At 37.7% G+C, this 25,206-nt stretch overlaps 1 protein-coding gene across 2 annotated transcripts in view; it reads right to left on the bottom strand.

The window, feature by feature from the left end:
- The window catches only part of raptor (regulatory associated protein of MTOR complex 1), a 638,589-nt gene that overhangs the window by 404,060 nt on the left and 209,323 nt on the right, over nt 1–25,206 (bottom strand). For both annotated transcript variants that reach the window (XM_090389485.1, XM_090389491.1), the window contains exons 10-12: nt 25,066–25,149; nt 24,858–24,968; nt 5,042–5,146 (exon numbers count right to left, since the gene is read on the bottom strand). In XM_090389485.1, coding sequence (XP_090245611.1) covers nt 5,042–5,146; nt 24,858–24,968; nt 25,066–25,149 — 300 coding nt within the window. The remainder of the gene's footprint in view (nt 1–5,041; nt 5,147–24,857; nt 24,969–25,065; nt 25,150–25,206) is intronic.

Below are 25,206 nucleotides of genomic sequence, written 5' to 3'. Positions count from 1 at the left end.
AAAAAAAAAAAGCAAACTGATTTATTCAATCAAAAAAAGAAAAATAGGAACAGACTTTCCTCACATATTAAGATAACCTGCATACTTCTTGGGCTCATTACAATTGCTTACACCAGAAGTCTGCAATTCAAAAGTTCTTTTCCTAGATATGTGTAAGTGCATACGTTTTAACTTATTTTAGATCATGAACTAAATGTAGACATGAGACAGTGCCAATCACTAGTGACTACTTTTCAATTATAGGTAATTTGAAGTGGCTTTTCTCAGCTTCTAAGGTTGTCTTTAATTTACTTAGTATTATACCAAATCAGAAATTTAATTTTAGTAAAAATTTAAGTGAAAAAGGTCGAGTGGTCAGGAGCAGGAGTGCAGTAGACCGGAGTTAAAGTCTACTGACTGCTAAATATAGCCGATCTGCCAACCAGCACTGGACCAGTGTGGCAGATTATGGTTCATTTCCCTCAACATGAATCGTTGAATAGGCTTCCATCCTGCAGCTGATTGATAATGGCTGCAGTTTACCATCCAAAATTTAAGTAGTCACCATTAAATGCAGAGGTGAGATTTTAGATTTTTAGCAGATTTTTTTTACTTTCAGGGTCCTATATGAGTTATTATGGAACCAACACATGGTACAAAAATACATGATTGTATATACATACCAACACAAAACAAAAAAATTATATCTGCCTTTCACTAATCTCGCACTCCTCTAAAGTGAGGCACCTGTACTAGGCCATAACCTCTTTCATTCTTATTGTGGTCTAAATTTTATTTATTTATTATTATTTTTTTTTTTATTTATTTATTTTTTTTTTGGTTTATTAGAAAAAAGATATTTGCACTAAAAAAATACAGTTCTTAAACAACTATTTCTAAACATGAACCTTACCAATATTTCCGATTACATAAAACAACTTTCTATTATTGCAGCTTGAGTGGATTTTGCTTCTTTTAACTCTTTTCTTCAACATTTCAAGAAAATTAATTTCTCACCTACAGTGACATTTGTAGATGGCTTACTGAATTGAGATGAAAAGTGAAAGTTTTCCTTAAAAGCTTTCACAATGAAGCAAAAAAAAAAAAAAAAAAACCACCCATAAAATAAAAAAACCCATAGTAATACAGAAATAATATAACTCAGCAAAAGAAACTTATTCCAGAAGCTGTAACTGCACTGCAATTCTTATTGTCTTAGTTTGAGTGCACATGTGAAAAATTTCTTGGTTTTTCCTGAACTGTTTTCAACAAGATACAGGTAAAACTGTCATTCTAAGAAAATTATGGTTAACATTTTAAAATGCCACTGCATATCACTGGAACATATCTCAGTACTGTTCAATTAAGTGTAAGAAGCGTACATATCTCAGTAATCAAGAAGCGTGTACTATGCACTGCTACTCCTGCAAGCCTGGCTACGGAGGTGCCTTATGTGTTTCTTAACTTACAGCATAACCCCTCCTCTCTTCCTGTCCTGTATATCCTTTCTGTACTACACTGCATTGAAGTTGGTAACTACAGACTGGTTAGACTGACTTCAATGGTAGGAAAAATCTCAGAAACAATGATTAACAGTGTAATCCAGAAATATATATACATATATATATATATATACATACACACACACACACACCAATGAGCCAAAACATTATGACCAGCGAGTCATAATGTTTTGGCTCATACTTCACCTGCAGTTGCTTCAAGTTATGCAACTTGAAGCAACTGCAGGTGAAGTATGGCACCTGTGCAGATCGGGACACGGTATAAAAAAAAACCTGATACTCAGCTCCGTTAATCAGTGTTACTCTTGTTCTTCAGATGGGAAATGCAGCAGACTTAAGCAAGATTGACAAAGGCCAAATTGTAATGGCCAGACGACTGGGTTAGAGCATATTTGAAACGGCACGGCTGGTGGGGTGTTCACGATCAGCCGTGGTTGTACCTACCAAACTGGTTTGAGGAAGGAAAACCCACGAACCGCTGGCAAGGAGTTGGATGAACACAGTTCATCGATGTTCGAGGTGAGCAAAGGCTCTCCCGGGTAGTACGTGGCAACAACAGTAATTGGAATGCTGGTGACGGGAGTAATGTGTCACAACACACAGTACATCGAACCCTGCTGAAAATGGGGCTGCGTAGCTGCGGACTGCTCCGAGTGCCCATGCTAATCACAGCTCACCAGCGACAGCACCTACAATGGGCACACGAGCATCGAAACTGGACCTCGAGTGACTGGAAGGTCGTCTGGTCCAATGAATCACGTTTCCTGTTGCACCACATGGACGACCAGGTATGTATGTGTCGTTTACCCTGAGGAAGTGATGCCACCTGGATGCACCGTGGGACAAAAACAAGCCGGTGGCGACGGTGTTATGCTTTGGGTGATGTTCTGTTGGGATACCCTGGGTCCAGTCATCCAGGTGCCGGGCACTCTGATATTTATCACTTACCTAAACATCAATGGTGAACAGATACACCCTTTCATGGCAACAGTCTTCCCCCTCTGGCAGTGCCCTCTTTCAGCAAGATAATGTGCCATGGCACACCACCTAGATTGTTCGAGACTGGTTCGTGGAATATGAGGAAGACTTTCACATATTGCCCTGGCCTCCAAATTCCCCAGATATCAATCCCATTGAGCATCTATGGTTTGTGTTGGAACAGCAACTCAGATCTGCAGCATCTCAATCACGGACCTTACAGGAGTTAAAGGATCTGCTGGTTATGTGTTGGTACCAGATACCACAAGACACATTTAGAAATCTTGTAGTGTCCATGCCTCACCGGGTACGAGCTGTTTTGGCTCATCGGTGTAAATGGCATTTATTAAGGGAAAATCAGGGTTAAAGAGAGTAGTAGTTGGCTATTTTGATAGAGCTATTCACGAGCTGTTAGGGATCAATTTCAACATAGTTTATTTGGATTTTAGCAAAGCATTCGACGCAGTCCCTGATGAGAGATTACTACATAAGCTTAATTGGGATTACCAGTACGATTCTAAGATGGATTGCTAGGTTTCGCAGGTCAGAAGGCAGAGGGTTGTGATTAATAAGATATTTTTTAGATTGGTGTAACGTCATGAGTGGGGTCCCTCAAGGACCACTATTGTTTCTTATTTCCTTGGACCACTATTGTTTCTCATTTCCTTGGACCACTATTGTTTCTCATTTTCATAAATGCTATCGATGAAAGGACAGAAGGTGCAATGTTAAAATTTGCAGATGACATAAATATTGCCAGAGCTGTTAATGATCAGTGCCAAGCAGTGCTCTTTCAGGATGACTTAAACAGACTTCAAAGATGGTCAAAGAAGTGGCAGCTACGTTTTAATGCTGCTAAATGCAAGTTCTTACTCTTGGGGAATAGCAACCCGCAAATAAATTATACACTTGTACCATTTAAAAACAGTGGAGACAGAACAGAATCTGGGATCTATAATACGGTCAGATATGAAGTTTACTGAGCAGTGTAAACAAGCAGCCAGGAAAGCCCATGGTGTTCTATTGATGATTTATTGAATATTATCCTGTAGACATATGGAGGTCGTAATCCAACTGTATAAGGCAATTGAAAAACCACATTTGGAATATTTCATTTAAGTATGGAGACCTCATCTGAAAAAGACATTGAGCTTTTTAAAAGGGCCCAAAGATGTGCAATTCACACAGTGAGATCGGCAAATGGGTGACCATGTGGCTACAGAGCTTGGCAACCAGGCATCTCAGGGGTGACCAGATTGAGGTTTATAATTCTCTGAGAGGGATTAGTAAAATGAGTGAATGCGGAATTCTCACTGTTATAAAGAATCCCAGAACTAGGGGTCATAAATTCAAATTACAGGGGTTAAAGTTTAGATTAGATTGTAGGAAGTTTTCTTTTAGCCAGTGAACTGTTGATTGCTGGAACAAGTAGCCCTTGCAGGTAGTTGAGGCTGACATTTTGAATAAATTCAAAAGTCAACTGACTAATTATTTGTGTGAGGAGGGAAGCATATAATTTGTATTTTCTTATCTACTTGAGTTTTTTTTTTTTTTTTTTTTTTTTTTTTTTGCCAGTGCAGCAAAAAGCCTGTGGCTTCCTTGCACTACAGCAAACACTATTATGCTAATATGTGGTATACTGAATTTATATCTTTAATTTGTATGCAATTAACCTCACTTAATAGAATGAGAGAAATTACTTAGTTAAACCCAAGAATAAATCAGGTACAACATGTGATATCTCAAAAGAAATGCTACTTAGTTTATCAAATGTTTTGTCAGAGTTGGCATAAGATGTCCACCAATTCTATGATAAAGGTGGCAGTATTATCAAAATTGTCAAAGTGCAAACAGCCTTTAAATAAATAGTAATGTACAGCTGTTGGTTGTGGGGTTACCTAAAATGTAACTCCCATCACCACTTACATGTCATGTTTACCTTTTGAGGAAAGCATAACAAGAAAATTCATCAAATAATCTCTCACTTACTTTCAAACGTAAGAGAACTATAAGCAATAATAAAAGACTGTCTTTTTTTTTTTTTTTTTTTTTTTTTCAGGATTTGAATTATGGGGGGGGGGGGAACAATGTAGCTTACCTTACCTTATCATATATAATTTTTAAATTCAAAGGAGTTCTGAAAGTGACGAGTATCATGATTACCTTTTAGAGAAAATGGGACACATGTAAAAGTATCATTCATGACCTGTTTCTTCAGAGACCATTTTTCAAGGCAGGCTGCAAACAGCCCATATTGCACACTGTTTTGGAAAAAATATATTTGTGGCTTTTGAAACTGAAGCGATCCCAAAATTAGCCTTTAACTACAAACCTACAACAGGCAAGAGAGACATGGGTCGACCAAGACTACGATGGCAAGATCAAGACAACCTCAAAGAGCTACAACGGAACAGGTATTAAGACTTAAGCCGGACCATGTTCATGATGATGAAACTGAAGCATCAGAAATTTGTGCTGATTTTTTTATAGAGTTAGCTATACTTTGACTCTTTTATTACTGCATCTGAAAATGTCAAATATACCAATGCTACCATACTTACAGGCATAAAGGTGTCCGCTAAGGCATTCAAGAAGTACTTGTGGCCACCTTCTCGGACAATGTCAGGTGGAGATTCTTTATGAGTAAGATGCTTATGGAAGAGCTCCTATTTATAAATAAAATACACAATGCAGTACATTCGTAAATGATATGCCACCTTATACTTGTGGACAATTATTAATAAACCTCACCATGATCTTCATACATAATATTCATAATTTTTAATATATTTATTTAATACAGTAATTATAAATAAAGTGAAAAAAAGTAAGATCATAATATTATCTTAATAATATACTATATCATATGAGATAATCGGATAACAAAAGAATGAGAGGAATTACCTCAATATTGACTTGTAGAACGCTTCAATGTTAATACTCTCCGTTATTCAAATGAATGTAAAAACTAACTTAAATGAATTCTGCATGCCTGAAGAAACATCAATGATCCAAAGTACCCAGAATCAAAGGTATAGGAGCTCCAAACCCAACCCCAAAATACATCATACCACCAACAAATTTCCATGAGCAAAAGAAAATATTTTGTCCATTAATAAAAACTAATGCAAACAGAATATAATTATTTTTACTTTCCTGAAGCTGACATGGTTTTTCGACATTGGTCTTGATCGGAGAATAGTAAAGCACGAAATGTATGACAGAGAGAGCTAAAAAATTTTATATCATTTTTGCAATCATTTTCGCATTCATTTTTATTAATGGACAAAACGTCTTCTTTCACTCGGATATTTGTTGGTGGTTTGATGTATTTTGGGATTAGGTTTGGAGCTCTAGACCTTCGATTCCAGGTGTGTTGGATCACTGATGTTTCTTCAGGCGTGGAGAATTCATTTAAGTTAGTTTTTACATTCATTTGAATTATCGAGAGTGTTGGCATCGAAGCATTCTACAAGTCAATATTGTGGTAATTTCTCCCATTTCTTTGCTAACCGATATATATATATATATATATAACATAGAACTTATTGAGCCTTGTTGCTCTGACACTTATTAATTAGATTTTTTTTTTTTTTTTTTTTTTATGTAAAACATAAACACAAGAAGTATTAGAACCTATAGTACTTAGTACCATGCTTGGGTTGGAGGTTGAGAAGACGAAAGAAGATATTTGTTGACATTGGACTTGAACTTCTGTAGACTGTAATTTTTAGGAAATACGTATGAAGGAAGGCTGTTCCAGAAAACGCGGCAGTTGAATGAATAAACGAGGAAGATGAAAAGTTGATTCTGTGAGTTTGAAGTTGGACAGTAAATGGATGTTGGCTAGTGGTGACACATGTTCGGACTGTTTTGAAAGAGAGAGCAGGAATTATAGAAGCCAATTCAGAAGAACAGTGCCCATGGAAATCTCTGTAGAAGAGGCATGCAGCAGAAACAGTGAATCTATGAGACAGTGAGTGGAGAGACTCTGTTAGAGATGAATTGTTAATTAACCTAACTGCCCTCTTCTGAATGGAATAAAGAAGCCTGAGAGAGGTTTTGGGGGCACCACCCCAGATGTGGGAACAATATTCCATGGTAGGGCAGATATGCGATTTGTAAAGAGTGAACATCTCTTTGAATGAAAAGTAACGCCAAGAGCGAAAGAGAAAACCAAGTTTTTTTGATACAGAGGAAGCAATATTTGTAATGTAACAGTAGTAGTAGAAGTGGCATGTGATGCAAGAAAGCAATGTATAAGCTTATGCAGCATCAGTCAAAAAAAAAAAAAAAAAAATTCACACAACGATTCCCTCTGAATGTTGGTCCAGTTCCTCCTTAAATTTATTTAAACTATCAACTTCCACAACAACAGATGCAAGTTTGTTCCAGCAATTAACCACCCGCTGGCTCAAGGCAAATTTCTGCAGATCTATTCTATATCTGTCTTTCCTTAATTTGAATTTATGCCCCCTCAGGTTCGTAATCTGAACAAGTGGAAGAATCCCATCAAAATTCAGCATGCTCAACCCATTCAAGGCCTAATACACACCTCAGTCAGATCACAGCGCAAGTGCCTAGTCTCAGGCCATTGCAATTTGCAGAACTTAAGCCTCTCTTGGTAAGAGAATCCTTTCATTCCCCTCACCAATCTTGTGGCCCTTCTCTGTACATGCTCAAGCAAATCTACAACCTTCCTAAAATGAGGCCTCCAGACCTGTACGCAGTACTCAAGCCTTGGCCTGACCACTGCCTCACACGGAGGGACAATCACCTCCATTTCCCTGCTAGCAAAATTCCTATATATAATTGACAAAACCCCATGACCTGCACTGGCAGCCTGCCTGCATTAATCCCAGGGCTTTTTCATTTTCTACCGCCTGAAGTATAGTACCACACAGTGGGTACGCTCCTCTGAGGTTACTTCTATCCATATGCAGTACTTTGCATTTGCATTGGTAAGAGAATTTGTCAAGGTTAAACTTCAGTTGCCACTTCTTAGCCCATCTGCCCAAATTTTCTCGATCCTGTTGCAGTAGCACACTGTCATTAACAACCCTGCCAACCTTTGTATCATCAGCAAACTTCGACACTAAGTCTGATATACCTTCATCAACATCATATATAAATATACAAAACAACAGTGGACCCAACACCGAAGCCTGTGGGACTCCACTAATAATATTAGTCCACGAAAAGCAGCACCCATTGATTACCACCCTCTGTCTTCTCCCACTCAACAATCCTTTTATCCATTGTAGCAATGTGTTTGTGCCAAGAGAGATTAGAAGTCAGGGTAATCCCCAAAAGAGATATATAATTTTGCCTAGAAATCGGAGTGCCGTCAAAGAAAAGCATAGGAGCAGAAAAATCCTTTTTGCAAGATATAAGATAAAACTGAGTTTTAGAAGGATTGAAATCAACTAAGTTGTCTTTGCCCCACTGGAGAATTACCTGGAGATCGGCATTTAAGGAATTGGTAGCAGATTTTCGAGAAGTTGAAGCTGATTGAGCAGGACAAGATTTTTCAAAACGGAAAGTGGAATGCAATGTGCTATCATCGGCAAAACAAGGGATAGGATTTCGAGTCAATGGAAGAAGGTCATTAATAATTAATGAGGAAAAGAGTAGGGGGAAGAACTGAACCTCGGGAGAGCCATCTACCATCACCCTCAGTGGGAGGTCAGAGAGAAAATTGGATAACCAATTAAAAAAAACAGTTAGCAAACCATAAAATGGAAGCTTGTTTAGAAGACCTTTATGCCAAACACAATCGAAAGCCTTTGAGATGTCAAGAGCAACTGCTTGTGTTTCACCAAACTTTTTCATTGAATTAGTCCATAATTGGGTAACATAAGCCAGAATATCACTAGTGGATCGACACTGATGGAATCCATACTGGCGATCGTTGATCAGATGGAAGGTTTCTAGGTAGTTTAAGAGTTGGCAGTTAATTGATTTCTCCATTACTTTAGAAAGAGAAGAAGTAATTGCAATGGGAAAATAATTGGATGGGAGGGATTTGTCACCCTTTTTAGGAACTAGCTGGATATGAGCAAATTTCCAAGCAGAAGGAAAAACACCTTTGGAATAAGAAAGTGAAAAAAAAAAATGGCAAAGAACAGGAGTAAGTTCAGGAGCACAGGTTTTGAGAACAAGTGGAGAAATACCATCGGGACTTGGAGCTTTCTTAGCATCAAGATTCATCGAAATCCATCTGACATCCTTTTGACGGATGAACACAGGAGGCATTGAATGGACCATGCTAGGAATGGTGGGAGGTGTTTTACCAAGATCATTAATACATGAGCCGGAAGAAAAATGGGATGCTAGCAGGTCAGATTTATCCTTGGCTGAAGTGACAACAGCACCATCTGCTTTGGACAGAGGTGGGAGCAGAGATGGGCAAAAGTTGCGGCCAATAGCTTTGGCAAGAGACCAGAATGCTCGGCTACCATTAGGTCAAGAAGCAAGTTTTCTACTCTTAGTCTATTCAAAATCTAGTTTGGACTGATTAATAATTGTTGCGAGCTTTGGTGTAGGCAGAAAATGAAACTGAGAATTAGAAACAAGCCAATTACAATATGCAACGTTCTTCTCTTGAACAGCCTTAGCACATTTATTGGAAAACCAAGGTTTAGATAAAGGACGAGATTTTAAAGTGGGGTGTGGGATAAAGGATTCCATTCCTGCAAGAATAATTTCACTGACACGATCTGAGCAAAAGTTAACATCAGAAGTTTTGAAACAGTAATCTGACCAAGGAAAAAGAAGAAAAGAAATCTCGCAGGTCATCCCATTTTGCATTCTTGTAATGCCAAACAATACGAGGTTGGGAATAGCCATGAGATAAACGCTCCATTGGAGAAGAGACAATCACCAAGTTGTGATCTGAGGTGCCTAAAGGACCTCTCACTTCGACCGTTTACTTGGAAGGGTTGTTTGTGAGAAAAAGATCGTGTGTTGACTGCATGGTTAGGATTTTCCGGTATTCTTGTATGTAAATGAACAATCTGTGCAAGGTCATTACTAATTACAAAAGCGTCAGTATCTCAACCAGCTGGGTTGGTGTGAATAGAAAACAGAAGCCAGCTGGAGTTATGAACATTAAAATCACCAAGGAAAATTATCTCACTGTTAGGAAAGTTGGACTAGAGAAAGTCAAGTTGCAAAGAGGAAGTCAAAGAGCTCCAAGTGGTTAGTGGAGTTGGGAGAACGGATGAATTTGACACAACGAGGTAGAGAGATTTTAAGCCAGAGAAGATCGAAAAGAGGAGATTCCAAATTACCAAGTCTCTGACAGGGAATATTAGAACGGGCACATGCACAAGTACCACCTTTGAGGCGAAAGGAACCATACAGCGAATAATTTGTGCTACTGAGATGAGCAGTAGTTGAATCAACCGATAATTGAGATTCTGTCAGAAAACGTACATGGGGTTTGGCAGACTACAAGCGGAAATTGACATCATTAGATTAGAATTGAGACCATGTATATTTGTGAAATGAATTAGGAAGTGTTTGTGTGGTTTAGATCTTTTCGCAGATAAGCTTACTCTATTAGTTTGACAATTCATGGTGTATTCAATATTGAGAAAAAGTGAGTGGGACATGCTGTATGAAGTAATGAAATTTTTGGATATGGGGTACACATGGTAAGAATATACCCAGATCCTTGACATAACGTGGCCTCGACAATGCCCCCCCTCCCAACCATTGCCTTATTGCCGTGGCCTGACCACTGCCTTATACAAGGGGATAATCACCTCCTTATCCCTGCTAGAAAAATTCCTGTATATCATTGACAAGACACTAAGAGCTACTCTTGCAGATCGTCTGCACTGCTCAGAAAACTTCATATATGCCTGCACAATTATCCCCAGGTCCTTTTTGTTCTCTACCACTATCAGTGTAGTACCACAGTGTTGATACATCACTCTAGGGTTACTGCTTCCCATAAGTAGTACTTTACATTTGTCAATGTTAAACTTCATTCGCCACCTCTCAGCCCATCTGCTCAACTTTTATAGATCCTGTTGCAGCAGTGTACTGTTATTAGAGTCCTTAACAACCCTGCCAACCTTCGTATCATCTGCAAACTTGGACATTAAGCTTGATATACCATCATCAATATCATTTAAAAATACAGAAAACAACAACAAACCAAACACTGAACCCTGGGAGACTCCACTAATAACATTAGTCCACAATGAGCAGTGTCCATTGATTACCACTCTCTGTCTTCTCCCAATCAACCATCCCTTTATGCATAGCAGCAACTTGCCTCCAATGCCACACTGCTCCAATTTGTTCAGCAGTCTTCCATGTGCAACAGTAAAAGCCTTTCTAAATCCAAATATATGATATCAACGTTATTCCCTGCATCCAGTTCCTTTGCGACCACATCATAGTATCCAATCAAATTGGTCAGGCAAGACTTTCCCTTAACAAAACCATGCTATGTCTAAGCTATAACTGAAGTCTTGTCTAGATGATTCTGCAGTTCTTCTTTAACCAGTGCCTCCAATTAATTTCATTAGAACAGAAGTTACAGGTCTAATTACTTGTGTCGCCATTTGATCCTCCTTTGTGAATTGGGGTCACATTTGCACATCTCCAGTCCATGGGTACCTCGCCTGAGTCCAAAGAAGCTCTCATAATTATGGATAAGCATTTGCTTGCTTCCTTTGCTGGCTCCTTTAATATAACTGGATAGATCCGATTCACCCCAGGTGCCTTTCTTATGTGTATCTTCAAAAATTTCTCCTCCACTTTCCTCTCAGTTATTACAAGATTATCTAGCTCACTGCGAGAGTTTAACTCACTTCTGGCATTCCCCTTCCTAAATAACTCCTCATGGGTGAATGCAGATGCAAAATAGTCATTTAGTTTGTTAGCCACTTGGGCAGGATCAACAGTTGAACCATCAATATCCAGTGGACCAATCTGATTCATCCCTTTCCTTCTAGAGTTTACATAGGTAAAGAACTCTTCGTTGTTTTTCTTTACATCCTTTGGCAAGGATTTCTCATAATCTGCCTTTGCCTGCCTAATCTCCTTTGTGACTTGGGTACAGACCAGCTTATATCTATCATAAGCTTCCATGTCACCCATTAATTTATATGTATCCCATGCATTTTTCTTCTCTGCCATATGTCTCATTAGTTCATCTGACATCCATTTAGGCCTAAACAATATTTCTTGCCCTGAACAATATTTCTTAGTTGGTAAAAGCTTAGTAGCTTCCAAGATTAATTCTTTGAATGCTTCCCATTTTGAATTTGCTGTTGGTAACGTCATCAGTTGGTCCCACCATATAGAATTTAAATACTGTCTCAGAACGCCGTAGTTGCCTTTACGAAAGCAAAAACACTTCCCTTTACCCCTGATGCTAGTTACCTCTTTGAGTAAATCCCATTTCAACACACTGTGATCACTGCCACCTAGTGGTTCCTTTATCTGCAGATTCTTAATTCATGAAGAATCACTATTGATAATCAGATCAAGAGTATTACTTCCTCTAGTTGCCTCCCGAACATGCTGCTGTAGAAAACAATCATCCAATAAATCCACAAAAGCCTTGCTAGTATGTGAGTAACCAACACACAAATTCCAGTCAATCTCTGGGAAATTAAAATCCTCCATTATAAGACTCTCTGATTTACTGGCCCACTCTATTTCCCTGTACAGTTTCTTATTATATTCATCAGAGTCATTAGAGCGATAACACACTCCTACTCTAAATTTTGATTTCCCAATGCTTAGGTCACACCAAACTGACTCGACACTGCACTGTCCAGCGATGTTGACTGGCTTCACTTCCTTGGATTTTATGTGTTTCTTAACTAATAGCATAACCCTTCCTCCCTTTCTGTCCTGTCTATCAGAACAGGATATTTCCAGGATATTCCCAAAATTCCAGTTCTACATTCCTTATATCTGTGTGACACCACATGTCTGATATCCTAACAATAGCTGCCTTTGATATTTTGAGCAATACCCTAAATTCATCAAATTTATTTACCAAACTCGTAGCATTAGTGTACATGCAAGTATACATGCACCTGTTCTTACTCTTAGTTACCTTAACACAGCCCATGTATTTATTTGTTTCATGATGACTCCCAGCAGTACCTGAAATCCCCAGCAACTCCCTTTCCAGGCTGCTGCTTATTCCAATAGAAGCAGTGCAAGAATCACTTTCACCTCTGCCAGTGGCTACTGTTAATCTATTAGTCCTTGTATCCCCCCAAGCTGGCAGTTTTCCGACCCACCTAACACTGCCTCGATAGCATCAGCAAATATTCTTGCAACCTTTCTATTTAAGTTCCTAACACGCCAAGTTCCCACCATTCCTAACGCACTCCATTCAATGCCTCCTGTGGTCTTCCGTCAAAAGGATATTAGAAGGAGTTTGATGAATCTTGATGCTAAGAAAGCTCCAGGTCCTGATGGTATTTCTCCACTTGTTCTCAAAACCTGTGCTCTTGAACTTATTCCTGTTCTTTGTCGTCTTTTTTCACTTTCTTATTCCAAAGGTGTTTTTCCTTCTGCTTGGAAATTTGCTCATACCCAGCCAGTTCCTAAAAAGGGTGACAAATCCCTCCCATCCAATAATCGTCCCATTGCAATTACTTCTACTCTTTCTATAGTAATGGAGAAATCAATTAACTGCCAACTCCTAAACTACCGAGAAACCCTCTGTATGATCAACGGTCACCAGTATCAATCCATTGGTCATATTCTGGCTTATGTTACTCATTTATGGACAAATTCAATGGAAAAGTTTGGTGAAGCATGAGCAGTTGCTCTTGACATCTAAAAGGCTTTCAATTGTGTTTGGCATAAAGGTCTTCTAAACAAGCTTCCATCTTATGGTATGCCAATTGTTTTTTGTAATTGGTTATCCAGTTTTCTCTCTGATCGCTCACTGAGGGTGATGGTAGATGGCTCTCTCTCTGTCTTCTAACTTCTCCACTAATGCTGGTTTCCCCCAAGGTTCACTTCTTTCCCCCACTCTTTTCCTCTTGTATATTAATGCCCTTCTTCCATTGACGGAAATCCTATCCATAGTTTTGCTGATGATAGCACATTGCATTCCACTTTCCAGTTTGAGAAACCTTGCTCTGCTCAATCAGCTTCAACTTCTCGAATATCAGCTATCAATTCCTTAAATTCCAATCTTCAGGTAGTTCTCCAGTGGGGCAAAGACAACTTAGTGATTTCAATCCTTCTAAAACTCAGTCCTGTCTTATATCTCGCAAAAAGGATTTTTCTGCTCCTAGTCTTATCTTTGGTGCCACTCCGATTTCTAGGCAAGATGATATATCTCTTTTGGGGATTACCCTGACTTCTACTCCCTTGCCACAAGATTGTTACAAATATTGTTTCCTCTACATCTAAAAAACTTGGTTTTCTCTTTCGCTATCACTTTTCTTCCAAACAGCTGTTCACTCTGTACAAATTGCAAATCCACCCTACCTTAGAATATTTGTTCCCCATCTGGCGCGGTGCCCGCAAAATCACTCTCAGGCTTCTACATTCCATTCAGAAAAGGGCAATTAGGTTAATTAATGACTCATCTCTAACAGAGTCTCTCCACTCGCTGTCTCACAGACGCACTGTTTCTGCTGCATGCCTCTTCTACAGATACTTCCATGGGCACTGTTCTTCTGAATTGGCTTCTATAATTCCCGTTGTCTCTTTCAAAACAGTCCAAACACGTGCCCGCCACCAGCCAACATCCATTTACTGTCCAACTTCAAACTCACAGAATCAACTTTTCATCTTCCTCGTTTATTCATTCAACTGCCGTTTACTGGAACAACCTTCTTTCATACGTATTTCCTGAAAATTATAGTCTACAGCAGTTCAAGTCTAATGTCAACAAATATCTTCTTTCGTCTTCTCAACCTCCAACCCAAGCACAGTACAAAGTACTATAGGTTCTAATACCTTCTCATGTTTGGGGTTTTCATAAAAAACATAAAAACACCTCTGGCACTACTGACTGATAGTGTTTCACATTCTGACCATTGCAACTGCCACTTCATCCACTACCTCCATTCCGATACATGGTCTTCTCCTGCCTGGAATTATACTTATCTCCCCAATCACTTCAAATTTCTTTATTAGTTTTCGAAGATCCAATTATATCCAAGGTCCTTTAAGCAAACCTTTTAAGTTTCCGATATTCACGTAGTGCTGCATTAGCATTACTATTATTCTGGTAGAACAGATTTACTAAAAGAGCATTTTCCTTTTTTTTGTAAGAGCCATAATGGTTATTGACGGTGGCATTGGCCTTTCTGCTTTTATTTAATAGGATGTCATTTGCGTAAGCAGTGTGTCTTGAAATAAATTACAACTTTTACATATGTGCAGCACCGTTTTTCCTCTGGTGGCAGAAATTCGAACTATTTTTTCTTCTAAAAATCATTTTCCCATACCCTAAATGACATATCCACCGATTTTCACAGCACTAACTCTAACCATTTTGACATTAGGGTCTCCTGAATGGGGAAACTTATTTTATAACCACCCAGTACTTCGTAATCACTTACAGTCAAATATCTGACAGAATTTTGGGATGACTATTAACCTCTGGAACTGGGCTTTATCCCATCTTCATGTCAAATTATCCATAACTCTGTGTTAATTTACTTTGCACCTTCCAATTAAACTAACCTTTTTTAGAGTATGTACATAAATTTACATTTTGTGTGTGTGGGCTCCGATGAATAAGAACATACATTTATGTTTTTCAAAGGATTGTTTCAAATACTTTTTTTTTAAATAATGCATCTGTTTAAGTAGGTTATCTTGAAATCTTCCAGTGCCTTCTGCCATCTCTCATCTGCATTTCAACTAATAGCAGACAGTTTTAACAGATGGCAGCATGAAAACTACTTTGAAAATCAGGAGATCACACCTGTAGGTCAGTGTTATCTAATCTGGGTTTAAAAGGTTGAAATTCTTTAGAATTAAAGTTCAGTAGTTGATAAAACTGAATTAAGTGATATATAAATAGATAAATAAAGATGACAGCACTTATGATTTTTTATTAAGTTTTTTTAAATTGTGATTTGATTTTTGCCAATGATTTCACTCTAACACTGGACAATCAAGTAAAAATAAGAAAAAAACATTAATATTTAAAATCATTTATGTACAAAGTTTTAATTTTTATAATGTTTCATCATGATCTTCAACCAATTTCGATCCATTGCAGTATGAAGGCCTCCTCGACAAGTTTCCAGCAACTGCCAACGTTTCAATGGTGACTTTATTTTGTTCTACTGCTTTGCCATTTTTTATTGATTTTATAGCACCTCTTACTGCTACCAAAATTTCTGATACGGCTTCTGTATCTGGCGTTGGATCTAGTTGTTGTCCTTTATCTTTATAAAGATTTGAATAAAATTCTTCCGCTTATTTTAGTATTTGGTAGCTTGGTTTTTGTTGTTGTTCCATCCCAAGCTTCAAAGGCTTTAACATTTGGCTCTTGTAACCATTTTTTGTATTGCTTTCTTTGGCCCTTGATTTTTTTCTAGTATTCTTCTAACAAGATCAATGTTGAACTTGCACATTTCTTCTTTAATGTGCTTTCTTACGGTCTTGTACAATTCTACATATTCTACCTTGTTCCTTATATTACCACTTTGCTTCCTTTCTCATTGCTTTCTCATCATGGCAATTATTTCTTTTGACATTCTGTTTGATTTTTCTTGTTTTATAGTAGTAAAACACGAAAAAAGTGGGTCATAGGCAGTGTTTACAATAGTCTCAATGACTGTCATTATCGGTTGAAATATCTGTGTCAGGGAGGCCTTGCAGCACACTACAATGATTGGACAGTTCTAGTTCAAAGTTCTGATGATTTTTCAACAGTTGGTTAGTGTCGAACTTCTTTATTATAGTTGACTTGAAAATTTCTTTCATTCTTCCTTGTAATCAATTTTGATTTCTGCTCTCAGTAACTATGGCCGCTTCCAACAATAAAATGTTTCAGGACTGAGCAGTCAGTGAATATCATTTTATTGTTTGTCACTATGAAGTCAATTTCACCAGTATTTCCAAAAGGGCTCTTCCATGTGCATTTCCATTTGGCCATTTTCTTGAAGAATGAGTTCATGGTGAACACATTTTATTACTCCATAAATTCAATTAGTAGACTGCCTCTATTATCCCTTTTTTCAGTTCCATATGGGCTAACTGGATCATTCCCCATTTTGGATATTACCAATTCTCACATTGACATCTCCCATTACAATTTTATAGTGGTAGTCATCCTGTTTGTAAAGGCAAAATACATCTCCATGAAATTCTTCAACTTCATCATTACTATAGCTACTTGTAGGAGCATAAGCTTGAATAATCAGAAGAGAATAGCAAATATTTCGCTTAACAGCACAGCAAGCAATCCTTTCAGTAATACTTTCTGCTTTTATGGTTGAATTTGTTAGTTGTTTGTTTATCAGGAAACCAATTCCACACCATCCATTATTTGTTCATTTTTAGTACAGCTAATGTCCATCTTTTAGTATGACCAAATCTTTACCTTTTTTCGAATCATTTTTATAATCATTTTTAAATTGTGATTTGATTTTTGGCAATGATTTCACTCTATCATGTGGAAAATCAGATCAAAATAAGAAAAAATTAATATTTAAAATCATTTATGCACAAAAATTCTCATTTTTATGTTTATCAGGTCCCCACCCCCCAAATTTTTCTTGCTTCCTAGAATTTATTGAAAGTTTATGAAACAGAACAGGATGTATAAAAGAACTAAGCTTTCAATCTTTCAACTTGTCATCTTTCAGTTATGTTTTTCCAACAGTCCATATTTAAATGTTATGATTCTTTCCAAGTAAAAGAATGTAAGATCAGATTCCTTAGTATTTTTTTTAATCATCATTACTTGATCAATTTATTGAAGGTTCATATATCTAAACTTAGATAGGGATTGGACAGGATATTGTGAACCTCCAAAGAGGTATGATTGTTAGTGAATGTTTAGGTAACACAGGAGAGAAGATAGCTGCACTTGTCTTGAGATCAAAGGCTATTTGAATCTTAACAAATACAAAAATATCTATGAATGGATGCAATGCACATTTAAACGTCATAATCTGCATCACATTAAAGTTATTAAGAGGCATAGTTGGAAATATGCAAGTATTTAAGACTTAATATTTAAGACTGCGAGTATTTAAGAGTGAATGAAAATCCCACTGCTTAGGAAATCTTTAGAATGTTTAATGAAAAGGTTAGTGCAATTGCATCGTGTCTTTCCATAAATGAATTACCAAATTAGTAAAATGGCATAGTTTTTATAATATTTCATATGGTGAATACCTTCACAACGAGTTGCCTGGCATTGCACTACCTCTAATAAGTAACACTTCACCAATGAAGAAGTGTTACTTATTCTCAGTGGATACCACCACCAAGATGGCTGTTTCAAGGCTATTTGGCCCAGACAACCCAATTATGAAGTATAACTTCACAATGTGAGATATGTCAGATGTGTTTAACAGTTTAAACTGAGGCTATAGCCCTACTAAACTATTTCATGTTCAGAAAGTTTATTAGATTTATTAATTTCATGTAATAGACAGTTTATTAGATTTATTAATTTCATGTAATAGAAAGTTTATTAATTTTACACAAAATGAAAATAAAGTAAAATAAACTTAAAATTAAGATGGAGCCAATGTTTAAAAGGCACTCTGCCTTCATTTTCTGGGTTACAAATATAAAAGTTAAAACACAAATATCTAGAGGGCAGAAATATTTAACTCTACTCCTAGAGGGGCAGAAATATTTAACTTTACTCCTAGAGAAATATTTAACTCTAGGAGTAAAGATGATATCTGAGTGAGTAAGCCATGTTATAAAATAAATAGGCCGCCGTAAGCCTAGTGGTCAGGCGCTCGGGTGAATAGTACACGTGCCTTGAGTGACCGGGGTTCAAGCCCGTGACTGCTGAATACGGTACTGTTTCTTGTATTCTGTCTATCTTGTGAACTCCTCTGACCGTTTGGTCGTCCCGGAGTATAAACAGAAAATCTATTTAAATTTATTATTTAAATATGCATATGCTTCTCTGGGATGCATGGATACAAGCTTATGAAAACCGCAAGTCAAACAAGCTGCATGAGATACAAAACCAAAATGACCTGTACAATCTTTCTCAAGTTCTTCATATGTGGATCTCTGTTTATTGGTCTAGGTTTTGGATGGGGCTTCCAGTTGGTGGTGGTCGTGGTAGCCATGTGCAAAGGTGGTAGCCACTCCTAGTGCATTGGTGGATAAGAATAATTCCCAGCATTAGAAATGTGTTGGCAAGTTTGGGAACAGGCTTGAAAAAGACCAAAAATTTCAGCCCATGCAAGTCACTAGGCCAAAGTGTCATCAGTCAACAGTTATAAATAATTCGATTAACACAGGAGGAGGTCACAGTGGTTGGTTGTTGTTGGATTTTTTTTTTGGCGCAAAAGCAACTTTAGCCATATTGCGCTTATCTATTAGTATTATGAGACAATGACATTGAAATTTCTTAATTATGGTTTATATCTGGCAAAAATATCCTATTAGTTTTAAATAAGTAAATATATTTTCAATGTTGGAGTTATCACCTAGGTTTTGTGTTAAAGTCAGGGAATCCTGAATATTTATAGAGAGATGGAAGGCTGATTGTCGTGCCATGTGGTATTGTGGACATTCTATAAGGAAATGTTTTACAGTGAGTTGACAAGAACAGTGAAGACATTCTGGAGGATTTGCTTTCGTGAGTAAGTACAAGTGTGTGAGATGTGTATGTCCAATGCACAGTCTGGTTAAAATGATTTCTTCATGCCGATTCTTACGGAGACTCAAATTCCATGGCTGAATTTCACGTTTTATTTGAAACAGTTTGTTTGGTTCATTTTGCCACATTTGTGACCACTGAGTGTGGAGAATCTGTTTTATGATAGGTCTGTAATTGGAAAGTGGAACCTAAGACTTTGTAAAGTCTTAGGTTTGTATTTGTAGGTTTCTTTGCTACTCGATCAGCACTTTCATTACCTTCAATACCTGCATGTCCTGGGATCCAACAGAAGTTTACTTGCCTTCTTTTGCTTTTGAGCTTCACAAGATGAGCTTTTATCTGCTGAAGGATGGGATGGGATGTGATGGAGTCTGCTTTTGTTGGAGAGCATGTACTGCACTCAATGAATCTGGGTATATAAGATGTTTCAGAAGAGGAGAGGATGAAATGTATTTTAAGGCCATTAGTAGGGTGAATAACTCAGCAGAATAGCTACTGCATTGGTTTGGGAGTTTCTGTGAGATAACAGTGTGTGGAAGGACTACTGCAGCACCAATTTGGGTATCTGTTTTAGAGCAACCGTCTGTATATATTTGAAGATATTCAGAGAACTGCGATGAGTGAGCTACATGCATTTGTTTTTATGTTGACAACTGCCAGAGTGCTTTTTCCCCACTGTTTTAAAAATAAGTGTCACAGTTAGGCATGAAAGTGTCCATGGTGGAATACTTATGCTATTATCCTCATGTATGTTGTCAAAGCTTAGGCCCCATTTTGAAACTAGTTCTTTTAGTCGTATTTCAGCTGGTTTATTTACTGTGGGTTTATTGCTGTAGAGGTACTCCCACTGTGGACTGAAGAGATACTGCCAAATAGGATGATGAGGAAGACTTCGGATTTTAATAGCTTAGTTTAATAGCAGCATTTGCCTTCGGAGATATAGTGAAGGCTCATGGGTCTCCGCATATAAACTTTGTACAGGTGATGTTCTGTATGCCCTTAAGGAAATTCGTAAGGCACTATGATGTATGGAATCATCAAGCCATTTGATGACACTTGGTCTACATGAGCTATACACAGGGGCTCCATAGTCTAGTCTTGATCTGATTATTGCACAGTATAGGTGAAGTATTGTGAACCGATCAGCTCCCCACTTCATTGCAGAAAGAATTCTGTGAATATTTAGTTTTTTTAGACAGGTTGTTCGGAGGCATTTGATATGTTCCAAAAAGTTAAGTTTTTTATCGAGAATCAAGCCAAGGAAACGTATACTGTTTGCTAAAGGTATCAGCTGGTTTTCTAGTCTTATTTCTGGATCTGGGTGTATTTTTCGCTTTCTACAGAAATGTATGGCCATTGTTTTTTGTTGTGATATTCTGTAGCTATTGTTTTTAGTCCACGATTCTATTTTCTTAACTGTGCTTTGTAATTGCCTTTTAATCATGTTCATGTTTTGTGAATGGCATGAAATGGTAACGCCATCTGCATAAAGGAACGTTTCAACTGTTTTTGGTATGTCTTTTGTCATAGAATTTATTTTGATTGTAAACAAAGTTGCACTCAGTGCTGAACCCTGAGAAACTCCTTCTTACTGAGTATATGTGTGTGACAGCTTGTTTTGGTATTTCACTTGAAAGGTTCTGAGCTTCAGAAAATTTTGTATTTTCTGAAGCTCAGAAAATACAAAAACCACAAAACCAATGTTGTGGAGGTCATTCAGAATGCCATATTGCCAGGTAGTGTCAAAGGCCTTTTCTATGTCGAGACTGATCACAATCAGATGCTAATTCCTTAAAAAAGCATTGCAAATATTTGCCTCTGGTTTTATCATGAGGTCCAGAGATGATCTTTTTTTGTGGAAGCCATACTGATTTGTGTTTAGTAAGTTATATTTTTCCAAGAACTAAGTTAGTCAGTTATTCACCATTTTCTCCAGGGTTTTCCCAAGGCAACTTGTTAGAGCTATTGGTCGATAGTTTGTGAGGATCGTATGATCTTTGCCAGGTTTAGGGAAAGCAATTACAAGGGAGTGATGTCAGGAGTTTGGATAATAGTTTTCAATATAAATTCTATTGTATAATTTAAGTAATGTATTTAGAGATTTTTGACTAAGTTGCTGTATCATTTGATAGTGAACACCATCAGGTCCTGCTGCACTCCTCCTTGACTTAGCCAGAGCTTTCTGCATTTCTTCTATATTGAAAGGCTAGTTGTATGGAAGATGTTCGCTGGTATTGAAATCTAGTTAGTATTTTTCTGCTACAGCTTTCATTTTCTGAAAGGATGGGATATATGCTGATATACTTGCAAAAGTACTGCAAGTATATTTGCGATTTCCTTGAAGTTAGTCATCTCCTGTCCATTCAAGTTTATAAATGGAGTTGGTACTGAAAGAAATTTCCTATTAAGTTTTCTAATTTTGTTCCATATAACATGGGTATCTGTATTTCTGTTAATCGTGGAGGTGAAACGTATCCATGAATGCTTTCTACTCCTACGGCGGATATATCTGGCTCTAGCTTTTTTAAAATTTATGAGACTGGCGGAGGTGGGATACTTTCGGAAAAGATTCCAAGCCTTGTTCTTCTCTCTCTTGGCCAAACTGCATTCATCATTCCACCACGTTGTGGCATGTTTATGATACTTGCCAGAAGACTGAGGGATTGTAGCTTCAGCTGCCATTAATATCTGGTTTGTGACATGAGCTATAGCATTGTCTATTGGCTGAGTAGTGATTATTTGTTCATCTATTATCACAAGAGTTGTATATTTTGTCCAGTCAGCTTTGTGAAATACCCATCTTTTTTGGTGTTCATAATGTGTAATATCATTTGTTAATATTTTGTAGACCACAGAGAGATGGTCACTGTTAAGTGGATTTTTCAAGAGCGACCACTCAAAAAAGTGGGTATAGGGCTGGTGAACATATGGAAATGTCAATGGCTGAGGTTGTTCCTGTGGGTAAATGGATGTATGTCGCTACTCCAGTGTTAAGGAGTGAGAGATTCTGCTCTTTCAATAATTTCTCGATCAATCTTCCACATCTGTCTTGGTGTTGAAGCCCCCCCCCCCACAGAGGATGGTGCCCATTTATGTCTCCCATGATAATGATCGGGGTGGTAGCTGAGTTACTAATGCTTCAAGATCTGCACATGCATACTCTTGATTTGGTGGAAGGTAAAGTGAGACAGTGAGAATGTAAATTGTACTGAGCCTCGTACTGCACATGCTTCCAAAGATGTTTGCAAATTGGAGGCATTTACATGGAATTCTGGAGTCAATTAAAATAGCCACTCCGCCATGTGGTGCACTGGAAGGGAATCGGTCTTGTCTGTAGATACCATAACGGTTCACTGCTATGTTTACTTATAGAGTTAGGTTTGTTTCTTGAAGGCAGACACCTATCGGATGACATTTGTCAATCTAGTCACAAATATCATCGCTTTTACTGCAGAAACCCCGACAATTCCATTGTATTATTGTACGCATTATGTTGGTTTCCTATTTGTATCTGTCTTTTTTTGCGAATGGCGGCCTGCTTATTTCTTTCAGGCTTTTTCTCTTTGTTGGGAAAATATGGACGAGTATCCATCTCTTCCTAAGCACGTATCTCTAAGACTGGTTCCTCTAAGACTTCTTTTTCATGTGTCCACATGATCATAGACAGGAAATTTGTCTCCTGTATCTATATCTTTAGCATTTATGTTTGATTGTGAAGAGGAAGACGTGTCTGGAGAAATTGTAACTGGTGTGTTGATGGCTTGACTGGAAGTTGACTTTGAGAATGAGTTTAGTGATGGAGTTAAGACTGAGAAAGCCCAATCGGATATAGAGATGTTGGGAGGAACTGTAACATTGGTTTGAACCGCAGTGGTAGCAGTGTTAATATCAGATATCAGTTTGTGTTGTTGGACAATTGCTGCATATGAGTGTGATCCTGTGATTGGTGATAATTCTTTGCTTCGAGATACGTAACTTTATGCTCAGTTTTGTACTTTTGAATCATTTTTTTCTCCTTTCCATGTTTCACAGTCTTTGGAAAAAGCGGAATGATTGCCTTTACAGTTTGGACATTATAAAGATTGTGCAGAACATTCAGTATGGGCATGACCTTTAGACCCACATGAAGCACATACTGCAGGCCCCCTCCACATACTGCCTGCGAATTCCCAAATTTCTGACATTTGAAGCATCTGATAGGGTTCAGTATATACGGTTGGACATGACAGTTCAAATATCTGGCCTTTACAGAAGTTGGTGGATTTGGCAAATTAAATGTTAGTATTATGTTTCTAGTTGGAAGTAATGAGCCATCCCTTTTAATTAGGATTCTCTTGGCCTGAATTACGTTTTGATCTGAGAGTTCCTGTTTAACTTCTTCGTCAGTTACATGTAGAAGGTCCCATTCAGTTATAACTCCTTTTTAGTAGTTTAAGGTGGCATGAGGTGACACTTCTATGGGAGTTCCTCCAAGTGTTTTTAATTTAAGTAATTTATCAGAGTGCTTGAATTCTATTGTTTCAACAAGCAAGTCACCTGATTTTAGTCAGTGAACCATTTCCAGTGAGCCAGCAGCATTCTCTAAACATTTCTGGATCAGAAAAGGAGAGAGCTTGCAGACTGGCTGGTCAGTCAATGAATGGATTATAAGGAAGTGAGGCCAGATATTCTGGTCTGTATCCTTCTTTTGTCTTGTAGCATAGGAAGGGTTGTAATCTTCTTGCTCTTTGGAATGTGATGGGATATTCATCCTGCAAGAGTCAGTGTCGGTATGATCCATATTGCTCCTTTCAGCCCTTGGCAGACTGACTTTTCTGCTAAGGTTTCCTGCCCCACCACGAGGAGGCAGGAGCAGCGGCTGGTGTGACCAAGTGGAAAGTAGTGGGTGTTAGTAATAAAGTAGAAAATAGAAAGGTGGCTTTCCTTTCTTGCTTTGTACAGGAACTTTTGTAACAAGAGCCAATTAAATAAATAGATTTATTAACAACAAGAACGTAAGAGAACTATAATTTGCTTTTGGAAATCACAGTGATATCACAGAGAAATCACTCGGTCACAATCACTTGGCACCTGGGGCCAGGTCATAGTGATTAGATATGTTGGTAGAGTCATTAGAGAACATTCTCTTTTTTTTTATTTAAGGCCACGGGTGATAAAAAGTTTGATAATACAACCTTTTTGATATTTGTAAACTGGAGTCAGTCATGCATTAGTGAATAAAGCAAAAAGCTGCTGGATATTTTTTTGTGGAATTTAAAGGCAGATTGTCTGAAGAGGGTGGGAACTGTTGTTTTATAAGAGTTTGGCAATCTCCAAGACAACAATCCTTGGCCAGCAGAGAGAGAGAGAGAGAGAGCCGACTGTGCATCAACCAGTCAAAGGCTTGGAAGAAAGGAAATGTAGTAGTAGTACTACTACTACTATACACAAACCACAAAGAATAAAGGCAGCTAACTTCTATTGGAATATTTTAAGAAAATACTAATTTTAAATTTAGAGAGAAATTTAATTTAATATAAATACATAATATACTATAACTGAAAAGTACGTCAACTTACAGTATCCACAGCTAACACTTTGGCCCATATAAATACTAACAAAGGTCGCAGTTCACGAGCAGGACTTTGGAGTAACCTTACAACATATGGAAATATTCCTACAGAAAGAGCCTATATATAGGGGGAAAAAAATTCAGCTAATCAAAAAAGTAAAACAGTTAAAGCAAATCAGTTTTTTATTAAAAAAACAATTTTAAAATAAACTCACCAAGTTTACAGCCCATGGTCCCAGATCCACAAATCTGCTTAGAAGTTCAAGGGCTCTAAGTCTATGCACCTGACTCAGCAATACCTAAGTAAAAGAAACTATCAATTAATATTGCTTATAATGGAATTTATTATGCCATAT

This window comes from Mastigoproctus giganteus, chromosome 2, assembly GCF_048544385.1.
Source record: "Mastigoproctus giganteus isolate SK-2022 chromosome 2, ASM4854438v1, whole genome shotgun sequence".
NCBI lineage: Eukaryota > Metazoa > Arthropoda > Arachnida > Uropygi > Thelyphonidae > Mastigoproctus > Mastigoproctus giganteus.
The sequence above is the reverse complement of the archived record's forward strand: the minus strand, read 5'-3'. Positions and strand labels throughout refer to the sequence as shown.